This window comes from Cydia splendana, chromosome 10 (genome assembly GCF_910591565.1).
Source record: "Cydia splendana chromosome 10, ilCydSple1.2, whole genome shotgun sequence".
In the NCBI taxonomy this organism is placed as follows: Eukaryota; Metazoa; Arthropoda; class Insecta; order Lepidoptera; family Tortricidae; genus Cydia; species Cydia splendana.
In genome coordinates this window covers 1879588-1893038 of record NC_085969.1, presented here as the reverse complement: position 1 = coordinate 1893038, position 13451 = coordinate 1879588, and the positions used below count along the sequence as shown (strand labels likewise).

General features: G+C 37.0%; 2 protein-coding genes across 2 annotated transcripts in view; both read right to left on the bottom strand.

The window, feature by feature from the left end:
• Nucleotides 1-2960, bottom strand: part of LOC134794490 (uncharacterized) — a 94594-nt gene extending 91634 nt beyond the window's left edge. The window contains exon 1 of the mRNA XM_063766303.1: nucleotides 2867-2960. The gene's annotated coding sequence lies outside the window, so the exon portion shown is untranslated. The remainder of the gene's footprint in view (nucleotides 1-2866) is intronic.
• Nucleotides 2961-3401: 441 nt separating this feature from the next.
• LOC134794115 (syntaxin-binding protein 5-like) overlaps nucleotides 3402-13451 on the bottom strand; it is a 346598-nt gene continuing 336548 nt past the window's right edge. Inside the window, exon 4 of the mRNA XM_063765822.1 lies at nucleotides 3402-3543. Within this exon, the coding sequence (XP_063621892.1) occupies nucleotides 3405-3543 (139 nt within the window). The 3' untranslated portion in view covers nucleotides 3402-3404. The remainder of the gene's footprint in view (nucleotides 3544-13451) is intronic.

Here is a 13451-nt window from a genome sequence, read left to right as displayed (position 1 = left end):
ACACCCGTTCTTATCATGACAGAGGTTTCTTTTCCAAACTGGGGGTGGGGTCTAGTAAGAGGTAATCTATGTTTCAGGGATATGTGTATTTAGTCCGCAGGGGTGAATTCTCAAAGTTAGCTCGTTAGAGCTCTATTTTGACGTTTTATTTCCGAGTTCGTGTGTTATGGTGGCTATTATGTCGTTAATGTAGGGTCGACTAGCTAAAAGACGATGATGTTTTTATAGGGTCTTTATAATATCAATGATACGCAATTCACTTCACAATGATAAAATATGTTATTACGAAATGCTTGCCACGTTTATGCAAAGTAAGTAAAAGCGGAATGCCTTATGACACGCGAAATTACTGGCAAATCAAAAATCTGAATACCGTACCGCCTTATTGAAAACCCACATTTGCTTAAAACGGTTATAAATTAATTAACTGTAGTAAATAACCTCTTTCTATTCAAAACTTGCAACAGACAAACGCCATTTTTCAACGTCAAACGAATGTAAATATTCTGCAATAGGTATTATTTAAAACCGCACCCGTTACCACAAAGGGGCTATTCTCAAACTGAAGATTCGAAAGATACAGGGCATAGTAAAAATAAAACAGTGTATTCAGTTAGCTCCTACTTAAACATAACTTTTCTGAGGACGGTTTTTGATCAAATAACAAATTAAGTGCTCCACAGCCCTTAGATAACAGCAATAATATCCATTAGAAAAAAAACTAATTTGAATTTGTGCTAATTGCGCGATAGTAAAAACGAGGAGTTTTCTAATTGCTATAATTGTTATGTGCTTAACTGCTTAGGTATGCGTGGATGGGTTGAGATAGAGATAACTTGTAGGTATAAGTGCCCGATATACAGTGCCTAAGTACTTTGGTGTCCTGCCAATATGAAAGGTAAAAACAGGTGCGACCAATTTAATAAAAAATACCCTTAAATTATGGCGATAAGGTCTTGTATACCTAAACATATTACTTTTTTACCCTTGACAAACTGTAAAACTACCATGTTTTTGTAGAGTAACTACTATGTTGATTCCACCATGTTACGGCGAAATACCGCGGGCTGTGAACTATCCCAAGATGATACTTGCACCTGCACTGCCCTTTTATCAAAGCATTTTCGCCACAAAAATGAAAAGCATGCATAAATGAACACCAAATGCAAATTGTTTGATGAAATGCCAACAATTTCGGTGTACTGCCTTTTGAATTACAAATTAAAATAGTAGCGAGAGAACTTGATTAAGCATCTCGTGAAATTGTCTGCTCAATTTTGTTGCAATTTAAAATTCTAAGTTTATTTTTAATAACTTTAAGGGCCATTTGCACCATCCCACTAACCCGGGGTGACCAGTTAAACCAGGAGTTACCATGGTTACCAGTACAATTTGACACTGAGGGTTACCGGTTAAACGGGTTAACTCCGGGTTAGTGGGATGGTGCAAGTGGCCCTAAGAAGACAGCGTGTTTAAAACAAGCATTTATTTATACCAACGCGTCAATCCTGACAAATTGCCCAATATTTCCCTTACACCAAGAAATGTAGGGACCAACTAAATACATCAACATCACGCACGCTTTTATATCATTTAATAGGAAAATAAAACACTTTCACCCTAAATGTCGTGTCAGCGATAACGGTCTAAATATTAACATCATTCATTCGGAATGCTTTTAGTGAATGAAACGATCGTTTCGTTCAATTCCATTCTGTGGCCGGCTCATTAGACGCGCGATAAGAGCTGGCGATAATTGTCGCTCATTTACGAATGTCGTCGAGTTACGAACGGTTATAGAATAGGTCCCAGAATTAATTAGAGTTTTTAATTTAAACCATGATTAATTTTTAGACATTAGTACTGTTTACAACTGGAGTGAAGAGCTTTTTTATTTAAAAGAGTGTTTTTATAAAATTCGTTCCGATATCTCTTGAGTTAGGTAATTAAATTTGTCTTGCTTTATTAACTCGACAAGTCAGTAAAGTTTGTAGTAAAGTATGCTGGCGATATATTAAATTTTATAAAACGGTTCACTAACGTATTTTAAGTCCAAAATAACTTGTGTAATATTTTGCGTCATAACGAGGAGCTTCAACGGGAGCACGCGTTGACGGACCGAGGCAGTCTGTTGTGGGAGTGTGAGTCGTTGAAGCTTCTCGTTATAGAACGAAACATGTTAAGAAATCTTAGGCTAAAAATATACAGGGTGATTCATGAGACGTGAGCAGGACTAATCCTGCACACTCAGTAACTGATAATTGATCGATCACCGTCGTATTTAGGTGAAACAGCCAGATTTTTTCCTACTTTTTAACTTTTTGGTGAGGGCAAATTTAATCCTCTACAATCATGGTCACCCTACAAGACCTAATTAATAAGCATAAAACCTCTTTAATTTTTGATTACGAAGAAAATAAACTATCAAACTTGAGTGAGATACGAGTTTTCAAAAGTAACCAGACCGCGATGACAGTGGTGACATTCAATTTGACACAGAATATCGGTAGTTTAGTATTCTAATTTTAGGGTGACCACGCATGTCGTAAATAAATTAATAACTTTTTTTTTCAACACGACTAGAAAATTAACGTTAACCTCATTAATACTGATACGAAAGTGTTGCTTATAATCTACGAAATGCGCAGTATTAGTCCTGCTCACGTCTCCTGAATCACCCTGTATATTAGTGACCAGTTTCAATTGGATCAAAGATATCTATGTATTATCAAATGATCTGACAGAATTACGCTCATCGCGGCAGAGCTCTCCGTGCGAGAGAGACGTCATAGGAGTATTTCACGGACCTGTATACGAACGCATGGTTTTTCGTATGATAGTAGTTGTAATATGCTAGTGTACTCACACCTCGATGGCCTTGTTCCAGTTGATGACGTAGCCGCTCAGCGCGAACGTCTCTATGTTGACCACGTGCACGTTGCCGCGTTCCGTGCCCACGTGCACGTGCAGCTAGTAGTAGTTGTAATATGCTAGGGTACTCACACCTCGATGGCCTTGTTCCAGTTGATGACGTAGCCGCTCAGCGTGAACGTCTCTATGTTGACCACGTGCACGTTGCCGCTCCGTGCCTACTTGCACGTGCAGCTAGTAGTAGTTGTAATATGCTAGGGTACTCACACCTCGATGGCCTTGTTCCAGTTGATGACGTAGCCGCTCAGCGCGAACGTCTCTATGTTGACCACGTGCACGTTGCCGCACCGTGCCCACGTGCACGTGCAGCTAGTAGTAGTTGTAATATGCTAGGGTACTCACACCTCGATGGCCTTGTTCCAGTTGATGACGTAGCCGCTCAGCGCGAACGTCTCTATGTTGACCACGTGCACGTTGCCGCTCCGTGCCCACGTGCACGTGCAGCTAGTAGTAGTTGTAATATGCTAGGGTACTCACACCTCGATGGCCTTGTTCCAGTTGATGACGTAGCCGCTCAGCGCGAACGTCTCTATGTTGACCACGTGCACGTTGCCGCGTTCCGTGCCCACGTGCACCCATTTTGACTGCAGCGGTAAGTGCAGACACGTGATTCTGCAACAAATGTATAGTTTAATTAGATTAGTTGATAACAACATGATATGTTTAAGTTAGTAATGTTTTATTTCTTATTTTATAAGTTTAAGGGTCCACTGAAAATCAGCGTCGTTGCACTAAGTGCTCCGACATATGCTGAGTGGTATCCTCTTTGAGACAACCAATTGCATAACTATATCACATGCTTGTCATCTATTAATTTTAAGATTGTGTTGTTTTGAATAAATTATTTTCATTTCATTTCGTTCATATTTTAGAATATAACGTTTTTAAGACACCTGTCTTAGCGTAGACGGGCTCTAAACTAAAATTCATTATACTAGCAGGAAGCAGAAATTTTCAGGGATGCAGCAAATAATAACATACATAGCCAGCCAGTTCAATATAGTTTCCCATGAAACCTGGTTAAGATTCAGTACAGTTTAGTATTCAAAATGCACGACAGGAATAACACCCGGGTGCATACAAAATATCGGAATTTGAATATTGAGCCCCAGCTAGCATTTTATAACGCTTGCTAACATTTTATACCAAGAAAATATTATTTAACATACCTACTTGAATTGATCACATTTTGGAATCATTCGCTGTGCATTTTCAGCGCATTTCCTTTGTACAGCTTTTTTTATGCAGTGCTAAATGATTTTTATATTTTATTCTCTACTGTAGAAAATTGGGCTAGAGACAATGACCTTTTATTTATGTAGACGTGTGACGTTCATAGTTGTCAAAACTAAAATTTGGTCCAACGATTTTGACAACTTGACATGTTGCCGTCACCCATACGACTAACTAAATATAGGTTCCGGAACCTATATTTGATGGCTCACGATCGTGGGCCTGGTACCATATCTACCTCTTTTTACTTACATCCATGGCTAGAGAGGGAATTACAGCTCAAACCTATACCCGTGTCCGTGAGAGGTATGTCTTCTTCCTTGTAATGAGAATTATTTCGTAACCCCTAATCTGTCTTCAGCAGTAGCTAACTTTTTAAATCTTTAAGGTTCTTCCCCAACCGTTTAAACGACCCATATATTGAAAAACACTGTTGAAAATACTTTCCCAATCATTATCCTCATGCTTATTGGCAATAGGCTAGATGACAAATTTTCATTTATGGTATCAATCGATCAGGTTTGTTTTTAGGATCAAATTTCTATATGGGACCCATTGCATTAAATCAATACAAGTGTCAGAAATGATCGTCAAAGTCCGACAGTGTCGTACTTCACTCGCAAAACGCTCCTAACAATAAACGATAAGTGAACGTGACGTCAAGGTCAGGTTTTGTCGGTGAAATATTGCGTTTAGGTATATAGTTGCTATACAATCTATTTTTTTTGATAAATTGTAAGGAATCGAATGGTATCCTTACTTATTTCCTTTTTGGAAGTTAAAAAGAAATTTTAAGGTCCTGTACCTATTTTTGTATTATTTTCATATATTATTTTAATATCCACATTATTGTGATAAATTGCTCATTTGCTATATATTTTACTAGATTATGTTATATAATTCAACATGTGTCATCATCCCTATTTAAAAAGCACAGAACATATTTCTGTGCATATAACTCTGCGTACAGTTTACACAAATCATCGAAACGTAACCCAGGAGGGGATTACGGCGATGTACGTATGTCGAAATATACCAATATTAATCCAACACCATCCAATATTCCAGGGGATATGGGGATATTCACACTTGTTCATTATTCACAAAACATTTACAGATTTCGACGAATAAAATTTGAGTACGTTTCTTTTTCTGTTTTAGGACTGTTTTTCTGCTTGTATTGGAAGTTATACATGTAAAACACTGATTTTAACTTTCACGTTAAACATTATTAAATTGCACAACGGGACTTAACGTTTCTATCAACGATTGTCATCTTGTCTAGGCCCCCAGGCGGCCTAGCCAAAGTGCCAATCGCTTGCGCTTCGCCATCGAATCGCTTTGTGTCTCTCTATCACTCTTCCATATTAGTGACAGTTGCGTTTCGTTCGCTACGGAGCGTTAGCGATTGGCATGTTGGCTACGCATCCTGGTCCGCTACTAGCAGGTGGTCGGAAAGCTTTCTGAATAGCCCATAGGATGATTGACGTTACCGTCCGTCCGGTCTACCATTTCCCGCCGTGGCTAACCAACGCATTGTCCCTTCAATCACAAACGAATGTAAACCTTCTCGGCGAGACTTTTAGGTCTATTTTTATTCACGCGAGCGGCAGAAAACCTGTTTCAAACTATCAACCGTATTGCTTTCATCTGTAGACACATTCAAATGTAAACCTTGTAGCGGTACACAGAAAGCTTATTTTCAATCGCTCGGCAGAGAGCACGTTTCACGATATCACCTTCATAGCTACCCCGCATTGCAATCTAAACCTTATTGTTTCAAGTTTAAAGTCCATTTTGAAACAAACTTTATCAGAGATCTATCTCTTTGCATGTTTGAAACTCAACCGTATCGCGTCTATCCAAAGTCTATTTCAATTTGAAAAAATAGGATAATCAGCTGCATTTAAATATGAGCTCTTTTGATCGGACTTAGGGTTTGTTTTGGCGTGTTTTGTGGTAATATAGGCAAAATATGGAGTTTGTGTGGCGTACAATGGGCTTAGAGAAACAAAAGCTACCGCCGACACGGCTTTGATGCCCGACGGAGGCTTTTACAATATCATTGTTCATTATGCCGCGGTATTACTTGACTTTAAAGGAATATTGAGTTTTGATTTGTGTAAGTTCTTTTAGTAATTTAACTGACGATTTTGCATATGTAAACATATGTGTAGTTAATGTATAACCTCATCATGCGCCTTTTATATGTCTGTCAGCCCTATGGTTCACTGGGAGAGAATGCATTTAGGCATTATGTCCGCGATTTGTACATATTTTTTGTATTTTGTGCAAAATAGTTTAAATAAATAGTCATGAATTAGGCCTATTTGTTGGTCTAGGCCTCTTTTTTATGTACAAGGAAATCGAGCTATAGTTTTTTAGCACCCGATCGGGCATAGAGCGGGTTGGGGCTTATTTCCTGATGTAAGTAAGTATGTTTCCACCTTATTTATTTATTTAAAATTTAAGTCAGGCAACAAGGCCCATATTACAAATACCTTACAGACTAACATACATATATATTTTATAAACTTAAAAACTAAACACTATTGACTTATGTTACACCTACCTACTTACTTATCCAATCTATCTATCTAATACCTTAAAACGAGCAATTCTTGTTTATTTATATATTTCGCGGATCTCGGAAACGGCTCTAACGATTTCTATGAAATTTGCTACATGGGGGTTGTCGGGGGCGATAAATCGATCTAGCTAAGTCTTATCTCTAGGAAAACGCGCATTTTTGAGTTTTTATATGTTTTCCGAGCAAAGCTCGGTCTCCCAGATATTATTATATGTATATGACATACTTTTACATTATTTACCAGTAGCCAACTGCTGTGTAGTCTATTATACATTTAACAATTTTTGTTGAAAAAAAGTAGCCATCAATTAAAAGTTCCGTTGTCGCCGCAATTACAGGAAAAAAAAATAGCGTAGCACGCTACGCAGCTACGCGGCTACGACAGGAGCGTTCGTAGCGGGTGCTACGATGAACACAATTGAGGCATATGGGCCAGTAGCGCTTTAAAATTGGAACAGTAAGATATCGATAACACTTTGAGTTCAATTTCACCTTTATACCTTCAGCCAAAAATTTTTTTCGCGGGGTTGGTCCCATAGTAAAAGTTGCTCAGTGTAATTCCAAAACCTCCCAGGCAACGGAAATGCAGTTATTTTTTAGCCATCCTGTATATTCATTGAAAAAATGTAGGTAGCATAAGAATATCCAATTCATAGATACTTTCAGAGCTGAAATGTTCCGTAAATAAAGATGTTCATGAATAAAGGTTGATAGAATACCTCATAAATAACGACGCCTTTTATTCTTCCACGATATTTTGGTTTCATAAGATTGCCTTTCACGAGATAGTTATTATACCTAAATATAATACACATTCATTAGATAAATAAATGTGTATTATATTTAGGTAATTTTATGTGACAATGATCTTAGGGATATTCAACAAAGTCGTACTCGTTATTATTGCCAGAAAATTACACAAGCAAAGTATATATTAAAGACGTAATATTTTAGGATTCTATTTTACGTAGTAATATTATAAAGAAATTAAAAAAAAAAAAAAAAAAAAGTGACAAAGTAGGTACTGCATATCATTGTCATTTTATGCCCCAATAAAGAAAGAAGCGACATGTATATGTACATCCGTGTATGTATTCATTTATTATCTATCTATTTATTTATCTGTGTATGTACTTACAATCTTTCTTAGTTGGAGGTTATATCGATGTCTAAGATTATATTTTAAAAATTCGCGTTTTGAACATATAATAACTCAACATTACCCGTAGATAGACCCGTCTATAAATGTGAGTTAATATGTGTATGATTGTCCCCAAACATTTATTTTATATTTATTTATTTTATAATTTTGTCCAGCGCTAATTGGTCCTACAAGCATTGCACCACTTGGCAACATTGACATTAGGGAATGCAATAACCGGCCAAACTTCATAACCGGTTTCGGTTACGGTTATGCCCGAAAAATAACCGAATATCGGCTATAATCGGTTACGGTTATCTCGGAAACGGCTCTAACGATTTCTATGAAATTTGCTACATGGGGGTTGTCGGGGGCGATAAATCGATCTAGCTAAGTCTTATCTCTAGGAAAACGCGCATTTTTGAGTTTTTATATGTTTTCCGAGCAAAGCTCGGTCTCCCAGATATTATTATATGTATATGACATACTTTTACATTATTTACCAGTAGCCAACTGCTGTGTAGTCTATTATACATTTAACAATTTTTGTTGAAAAAAAGTAGCCATCAATTAAAAGTTCCGTTGTCGCCGCAATTACAGGAAAAAAAAATAGCGTAGCACGCTACGCAGCTACGCGGCTACGACAGGAGCGTTCGTAGCGGGTGCTACGATGAACACAATTGAGGCATATGGGCCAGTAGCGCTTTAAAATTGGAACAGTAAGATATCGATAACACTTTGAGTTCAATTTCACCTTTATACCTTCAGCCAAAAATTTTTTTCGCGGGGTTGGTCCCATAGTAAAAGTTGCTCAGTGTAATTCCAAAACCTCCCAGGCAACGGAAATGCAGTTATTTTTTAGCCATCCTGTATATTCATTGAAAAAATGTAGGTAGCATAAGAATATCCAATTCATAGATACTTTCAGAGCTGAAATGTTCCGTAAATAAAGATGTTCATGAATAAAGGTTGATAGAATACCTCATAAATAACGACGCCTTTTATTCTTCCACGATATTTTGGTTTCATAAGATTGCCTTTCACGAGATAGTTATTATACCTAAATATAATACACATTCATTAGATAAATAAATGTGTATTATATTTAGGTAATTTTATGTGACAATGATCTTAGGGATATTCAACAAAGTCGTACTCGTTATTATTGCCAGAAAATTACACAAGCAAAGTATATATTAAAGACGTAATATTTTAGGATTCTATTTTACGTAGTAATATTATAAAGAAATTAAAAAAAAAAAAAAAAAAAGTGACAAAGTAGGTACTGCATATCATTGTCATTTTATGCCCCAATAAAGAAAGAAGCGACATGTATATGTACATCCGTGTATGTATTCATTTATTATCTATCTATTTATTTATCTGTGTATGTACTTACAATCTTTCTTAGTTGGAGGTTATATCGATGTCTAAGATTATATTTTAAAAATTCGCGTTTTGAACATATAATAACTCAACATTACCCGTAGATAGACCCGTCTATAAATGTGAGTTAATATGTGTATGATTGTCCCCAAACATTTATTTTATATTTATTTATTTTATAATTTTGTCCAGCGCTAATTGGTCCTACAAGCATTGCACCACTTGGCAACATTGACATTAGGGAATGCAATAACCGGCCAAACTTCATAACCGGTTTCGGTTACGGTTATGCCCGAAAAATAACCGAATATCGGCTATAATCGGTTACGGTTATTTTCGACGAAAAATTATAACATTACAAAGAAGTAATTAAAAACATACAAAAATCTTTATTTTAGTACATACTGTATTGGGGAATGTGAGTAAATGTCTTCGTTTTTTAATAAAACACACCAAATACAGTAAAAGTAAAATATGACCTTGGACGTAATACAATATTCAATAAAAATATTTCATAAATAAGGGAAGTAAATTTGGTATATTTTAGTTATTATATACGTATACGAATGATAAGAATTATAGTCACAGGCGTCACAGCCAAAAAAGGCAGGATTTTGTAGTCATTAGATGATAAAAACATACAATTTAAGTCATAAATAAATAACCGAAAATAACCGTAACCGGTTATTCGAGTTTACAATATTCGGTTATGAAATTTTGTCCAAATATTCGGTTATAACCGAATATTTCGGTTACGGTTATAACCGATTTGCATTCCCTAATTGACATATGCTCTTCCAGTTCCATGCCACAAACGGCAATATCATGAACCGCCATCAAACCGCGTTGAATACAGTTGTGCACAAAGACTGTTTACCGGACGCCGGATGCAGTCCGGTCCGGCTCGGGCCGGTGTTTGTCCGGTAACACAGTCTGATTAAATCGACAATGTCCTTGGCTGACAAAGTCCTTTGAAACGGACGAACAGTCAGCAGCAGAAGTTGCTAAGCGGGCCAGGGGTTCTAAATTACCTTGTCACGCTCTTATTCTCTTGACAATAAAGTCGCGTCAAGATCATTTTGAACACTTAACCCACTTAGCAACTTCTGCTGCTGACTGTACAATGAACAGTCAGTTGCAATAATGTCTTGCTCAAGTAATCGAGCAAACGGTTTACTAATGCGTTACAGAAGGTTGTTTATTGGAATTTTGTATTGCATTATGTTACTTGGTAGAAATATCGTTTTTGCGGAAATACTTTTGGCATAATGCTTTTCGCATAGGTAATATTACTTCGCAGAAATTCTTTTCGCATAATATTATTCGGCAGAAAACCCAAACCTAATACACTTAGATAATTCTGCCAAAGGAATATTATGGCAAGTATATAATAATAATAATAATAGAGAGACTCTCGCTGGGTGGTTGGATCAAGGGTCAGATGCAGAAGGCGGTAATTTTGGACACGGCGCGTATAGTACGTCGATTCCTCACTCTGCGGCCCTGACCACCGGCAGCTTGGACCCTGCCCCGCTGCCGGCGGCACCCTAGGTTAGGTTTTTTATAATGTGTTTATATATTTTTGTTATGTTTTGTAAGTGTTTTTATATTTTACTTTTATACTCACATTGTAAAACCCTAACCTAAGACCCTAATTGAATAAAGAGAATAATAATAAAGCCATTTATTCCCACAAAAACATAAAATTTAGGCAAGAACAATAAAATTATAAAGTAATTAAAATAAATGATCACAATTAAGTACAAATTCCATTAAAATCTAAAATAAATTTAATTACAGTTTTTGGGGACCCAATTTTGGGTAAAGGCCTCCTCCATGCATGACCACGATTTTCTATTTTGCGCGAGTCTAGTCCAGGTGCCGCCGGCGAACTCTTCAATGTCGTCTCTCCAGCGTCGGCGCGGGTGGCCCTTGCGGGCTCTGCGGCGTGAATCGTTTGTCACGAACCAAGGCAAGTATATATTTAAGCGAAAGTATCATTCGACTAAAAAGCTACGCTAAGCTAGTAAGTATTGTTCGTTCGCTAAAATTTGTCTCTTTAGTGCACTCAATTTTTTTTTAGGTTTGTCCTCTTGATGATTGTGATAGGAGATAATATTTCTCATTACATTTTGAACTCTAAACAAACGGATACAACGTCGTATTTCATTCGCAATTTCGGAAATTAGAGTTCATTCAATAGCACGGCAACGCTCAGACGCCTCGATTACGGTGACCTGAATTATTCATAGAAATTCAGAGCTCGAAATACAATTCCAATGCCAAGGTCTCCTAATCTCCTTATTAATGTCACATGTGAAAGGAAATTAAGCAATTCGGCGGAAAATAGGGCCAAAAAAGGAACAGTTAGAATATTGAACAACGCGTTTAAGAAGATTGTATCGGGTTAATTTTCGAATGTGCACAGAAATTGTGCTTTAGTGCTGTGATAAGGCTATAATATGTCTTGTCAGGCGAATAAAATGGTCACATTTCTTCAAACAAAAACGTCAGTTTTGCCGTGGGTCATTTGCTGGTCATTTTATGAAAGCTAATTTAATTCAATTTAAAGGACGTTTTGACTATGGAGGTATGTAAATTTTCCAAATAGTAGTGTACAAAAATGATATTGACTACTGCCTCGGCTCTTAAAATAATACGTAATTTCTGAAAATTATTACTTAATTAAAAAGGATAATTATTAGGATTTCACAATTCACAGCTAAGACAGGAAAAATATAGTCATCAAGAAACAGAGCATAATTTACACCTATAGGTACCAACAACAGTATCTTATTACGTATCTCAGATCACGCATCAGTCCTAACGGTCCACAAATCAAGCGAATCAATGGCCAATTGTCATGATTAACACGATTAGCGGCACGCAGATTGGCAGGATTACCGGACATTGTATGTAGTTGCATAATAAATACTTAATGTATTAATTACAAGAACATGGGTTGGTGAATTATCGAAACACATATCAAATACATTCATGCACAAATCACATTACCGCATTTGAATGCATGTGTAACATTTTGCCATGTAAAATAAGTAAAATAACTTTAGAAAATCAACTAAAATGAAAAAAAATAATGGCGGATTATCTATTAAAACACATTGAGGTAATTAATCTCTTATCAATAAATAGAACTGACATACGTCTTCGATTCATCTCCTAATCTCAAGTAAGTCGACGATATGTCGTTCGACCAGACGACACGATTAATCGCGGCCTATAATCGTACATCCGGCCGGTAACGGCCCGATTATTAACTGTCGGCTCGATTCGGAAAATAAATTACATTTCTACTAGACTTCAACAAGTTACGATACGGATAATTTAAAGATATTTGTAAGATAGATATGTCAAATTTGACGTTTCCGCGATTCTGGAGGTCCTCTTGAACGATTTCGACAAGTTATGACTTATAGATATCCAAGTCACATCTAGTCGATATCTAATGTAGATCTAGTTGATCTCTAAATCGTCTCAAGATCTTGTGATTATCTCGAAATCCGAATAGGCCTGTGTGACGGAGCGTTATCTGTCCCGGTACCGATTAATCGGCACAATATTGAATGCCCGGGTCGTGTGTAGATTGAGATCTAATTTGTCCTGTCCGTGGTGGATATTACAACATTAAATAGACACAATTTTGATAAGGGTCAGGTCAGATATATACGGACAGGCAACAGTCAAAACCGTTTAATATTAACAACATCTAAGTGACCGATGAAATTATGTTCGTGATAACCGATAGTCGCTATAACCCAGATTAAAGATTCATATTGTACCAACACGGGATTCGTCGTTATAAACGGTTTTAACTTTAATGTTGCGTTTTTCTTTGGAAATACAAGTACTTAGAAGATAAAATCTGTCATATGGACTGTGTAGACGTTTTTTTCGAATTTATACATCATCATCATCATTATATCAGCCCTTTATCGCCCACTGCTGAGCATAGGCTTATCTTCTAGTACGCCACTTGTCCCGGTCCTGAGCTAATCTCATCCAGAAGTGACCCGTAATTTTCCGGATGTCGTCCACCCAACGAGCCAACGGACGCCAGGCGCTTCTTTCATCTGAAAGCGGCCACCATTCTGTTAACATTTTAGTCCACCTGTGCCATCACTCTGACTAGCAACATGTCCCGGCCAATTC